Source organism: Sinocyclocheilus anshuiensis, unplaced genomic scaffold (genome assembly GCF_001515605.1).
Source record: "Sinocyclocheilus anshuiensis isolate Anshui unplaced genomic scaffold, SAMN03320099.WGS_v1.1 scaffold36, whole genome shotgun sequence".
In the NCBI taxonomy this organism is placed as follows: Eukaryota; Metazoa; Chordata; class Actinopteri; order Cypriniformes; family Cyprinidae; genus Sinocyclocheilus; species Sinocyclocheilus anshuiensis.
Window position 1 is genome coordinate 327613 of NW_015554072.1, and position 4570 is coordinate 332182.

Genomic DNA, 4570 nt, shown 5'->3' on the forward strand with positions numbered 1-4570 from the left:
CGCAGGCAGTGCGCTGCATGAGACAAAAAAGTAATACAGCCAAAACAACTGCATAGCCGCTCTTTAGTGTAGATGCATGTTGATTTTATCAGACGATGCCGCGATTATAAATGAGAGTGACTCCTGGTTAACATGTATTAAAAGGGGTCGTGTTTAGTCACTTATTTAGTGTGGTATTTTTTGACAATATTCATGTACCGTGAAACCGGTATAATTTTGAAAAATACCGTGATATAAATTTTTGGTCATACCGCCCAGCACTACTTTAGATGCAAGTTTCTTATGCTTACCAAGCGGCAAAAATACAGTAAAACAGTAATATTCTGAAAAAATATTACACTTTAAAATAACTATTTTCTATTTGGATGCATTGTAAAATGTAAGTTATTCCTGTGATGGCAAAGCTGAATTTTCAGCATCATTACTCCAGTCTCCAGTGTCACGGATAAATCTTAGCTATGGTTCAGTTGGAAGATTTCGCCAGTGCTGTCCCGCGAACGCGAGGTCTGACTTTCCCGGAGAAGTGTCACCTCTCTCGGCGTCTGTTCTGTGCAGTGAGCGGCAGAGAAGCCGCGCATTCAGTTTGCCGCACCGCAGCCAACTCCTCAGTAAATGAGTACATAACAGTGTTTCCTAGCACCTGTCGCTTATTAATTGTTTGGAATTATAAATATGAGCGTAGTTCGTCTGTTAATATTACATGCACTTTTTTTTTTGTTTGTTACTCAGACGCAGGCAGTGCGCTGCATGAGACAAAAAAGTAATACAGCCAAAACAACTGCATAGCCGCTCTTTAGTGTAGATGCATGTTGATTTTATCAGACGATGCCACGATTATAAATCAGAGTGACTCCTGGTTAACATGTATTAAAAGGGGTCGTGTTTAGTCACTATTTAGTGTGGTATTTTTTGACTATATTCACTCAACATGACAGTAAAATAGGGCATTCTAAGTCAGTATACTGCAGTATTTCCTCTCAATCAGTAGAAAATATGGTAAACACCCGGTCATGCATGGAAAAAATATACCGTCATGTACCGTGAAACTGGTATAATTTTGAAAAATACCGTGATATAAATTTTTGGTCATACCGCCCAGCACTACTTTAGATGCAAGTTTCTTATGCTTACCAAGCGGCAAAAATACAGTAAAACAGTAATATTCTGAAAAAATATTACACTTTAAAATAACTATTTTCTATTTGGATGCATTGTAAAATGTAAGTTATTCCTGTGATGGCAAAGCTGAATTTTCAGCATCATTACTCCAGTCTCCAGTGTCACATGATCCTTCAGAAATCATTCTAATGCTGATTTGCTATTTGATGAATAGAAATTTTAACAGAACAACTTTCATTTGAAATAGAAATCTTATAACGTTATAAATGTCTTTATTGTCACTTTCGAGCAGTTTGATGCATCATTGCTGATAAAAATACAAATTTATGGGCACCTGTATAACTATTTCAATTGAAAACGCTTATGAAATAGCTTGACAAGTGCAGCTTTCTTTCCTGTTTTCCTACTTAAGGAAATCTCCAAAACAGTTAGTTAAAATTAGATTTCCATAACATATGTCAAATCACCTCTATCTGGCACTAAATTTAGCTTCTTTAGCTCAAATTGTGCTAAAATATTTTGTTCAGTTGCCACATTAAATAACTTGCTTTCTTCCTCCATTTTTCAGTGAATGGTCTGTCACTGTCTCGTAAACTGTTTCTAAAATAAATTTGTTTTTCCAGGTATCCCACGTTCATTGATGCTCTCCGAGATGTAGATGATGCCCTCTCTATGTGTTTCCTGTTTTCTACGTTCGCTCGCACAGGAAAATGCCACGTTCAGACAATTCAGCTGTGCCGGAGACTCGGCGTTGAATGGTTGAACTACATTATTGACTTACGGTCCCTGAGAAAGGTACTGTAAACATATGCTATGAAAAGTGTGCATTTTAAAAAATTAATTAAAATGATTCATGAATGTTACAGCTATGTATTTACAACCACGTCTGTGACTGTTAAAGATTTTATTTTTGTTTCTTCAGGTGTTTCTTTCCATTAAGGGCATTTACTACTAGGCAGAGGTCCTGGGACAAACCATCACATGGATCGTACCATATCAGTTTGCCCATGATGTGAGTCTAAATGTGTCTTTTGTAAACTTCAAGCTTGGTCAGTAAATAGTTGAATTTTTAAAATTAATTTTACTTATGTATCACACATGGAAAGCAGGTTTGTCAGTATATTGGATCTGTGCAGTTGGTCTTAAAGTGACAGCTGCCTAATATACCTGCTGCTGCCTGTGTCATCATTACTGTTAATCAAGCAAAAAAAGACTGAATTGAAGGATTGAATCACTTTTCTATCTTTATTACGAATCAGTTCATATTTTCTATACAGTGATGACGGCTGTCGATGCCGTGTGTTAGTTATACACTTGATTATTCAGTTTCTTTAGCATTTCTTACTACATGAACCTACTGTAGCTAAAAAAGTTTTTGTTAGTATATGTTTATTCTATTGTGTTGGTCCTGTTGTTTGTAATTTGCTTCTTTGTTCTTATATTTAATAACAAAAATAAAATAAAGCTATAGATAAAGCTAAAATATAGCCATATTGAGATATGTATCGTTATCGTGAAATAAGATTTCTCATAGCGTGAAATAAGATTTTGGTCATATTGCCCATTCCTAGCTTTAATGGCTCTTTGGTCTTTTTTTATCACTATCATTTCTTCTGGTTCAGTGTTTTAATTTTTGTAGTGTTTTGGATGCTGAGGTCTTTCTATAGATTCTTTTCTATAGATGACAGTTAAATATAACACACCTCTTCCGGCTCCCCTCAGCACCCTACAGATGTGGATTACAGAGTTATGGCCACATTTACAGAACTCTACACAACGCTGCTTGGATTTGTCAACTTCCGCCTTTACCAGACTCTCAACCTTGTCTACCCGCCCAAGGTATCACACACAAAATGTGTAAATGTGCTTCCATTAAATGCCTTTTTTTATATTCAGTAGGAAAAAATTCCAATACATTTCAATCGGAAATTGAATCTGTTATTTTATTCTGGTTCTGTTAGCTTGATGGACAAGGAGAGTTCAACCTCAAATCAGAGTGTGAAGAAGATTATGCCCTGGAATCAGAAAGCTATTCTGAGGTACTGACTAATGCTTTTTCTCTTTTCATATCAACATTAAATTGTGCCAAATATCACAGTTTGTTTTTAGACATCCATCTCTGCATTTGCTTCCAGAAACTGTCAGCGTTAAGTGCCAGTCTGGCCCGCACGGTTCCCTTAGTGGAGGACGAGGAGGCAGAGCCGGACCATTTCCCTGCTGAAGGGGTGAGTGAGAGACCGCAGTGACTTGCAGAAATGACCTCTGGTCAATCCAAGGGATAACATGTTGGGAAACATTTTGTAGTTAAAACCAGTATACTTAAAACCAGTATTGACATGGTAATATAATTTATAATAATAATAACTGTGGTTATTTGGAGATTATTATCATGTTGTTGTTGTTTTATATTTTACATTCTAATATTATTGTTATAGTCTTTTAATAATAGCAGAATATATTGTTATAAACTCTATTACAATGTCCATATAACCACAGCAATAATAATAATAATGATGATTATTATTAATTGTATTACCATGTCAATATAACCACTGCACTAATAACAACAACAGCTGTGGTTATTTGGATATTATTATTATTATACATTCTAATAATATTATAATATTATTATAAATGGTTATGAATTGTATTACCTTATCAAAACAAAACAGTAATAATAATAATTGTTATTTTGAATGGTATTAGAATTAATAAGCATTTATACAAATGTTATAATATTATTAGAAATAATAATAATAAAATCAGTCATCATTTCCATGATTGCTGTCCAATTCTAATACCATAGTATGGCCTGAATTATCTTGAAAATACCATAGTATATGAATATGGTAATTATTTGGTACCATATTACTATATATGTATATGTGTGTGTGTGTGTGTGTGTGTGTGTGTGTATGTGCCCCTGGACCCAGTGTTCGAACTATACCGTGGACTTTGGGGGAGCCCACTTGATTTTTGTTTTATAACGGGGTGGGGGGTGGTTCGTGTGCAAGTGGGGGAGCCCACTTGTTTTTTTTTTTATAATGGGGGGGCGGGATTCGTGTGCTTGCGCGTGCCTCAAAAGAGGTTACAATGTTACAATGTCTTACAAAGATACATAACAGCTACAAGTGTATGCGCTGCTTGCTTTATGCAAGCACTATATAAGATAAATCACTATACAGGATTTATCCTATTATACTTTATCGACACGAATTGATAGGTGAAACAACAAACAGCCACCCACAAATAGTCTATAAACAAAGCATCCGGCTGTCTTTGAGTTCACATGAACAACGGTTAACGTACTCGTCGTTACTCGTCGTCAGGCTACAGAAGAATACCATAATTCCTCCGTTCAATTAGGCCTAAAACATCGAGAGTCACGCAGACCTATAACAACCCAGCCACAACACATAATTGCGAATAACATGCCTTACCTTAACACAGA

General features: G+C 35.7%; 1 protein-coding gene across 1 annotated transcript in view; it reads left to right on the plus strand.

Annotated features, from left to right (window-relative positions):
• LOC107668722 (pescadillo-like) overlaps positions 1–4570 on the plus strand; it is a 16743-nt gene that overhangs the window by 4033 nt on the left and 8140 nt on the right. The window contains 5 exon segments of the mRNA XM_016460696.1: positions 1743–1914; positions 2042–2131; positions 2842–2958; positions 3081–3158; positions 3255–3344. Coding sequence (XP_016316182.1) covers positions 1743–1914; positions 2042–2131; positions 2842–2958; positions 3081–3158; positions 3255–3344 — 547 coding nt within the window.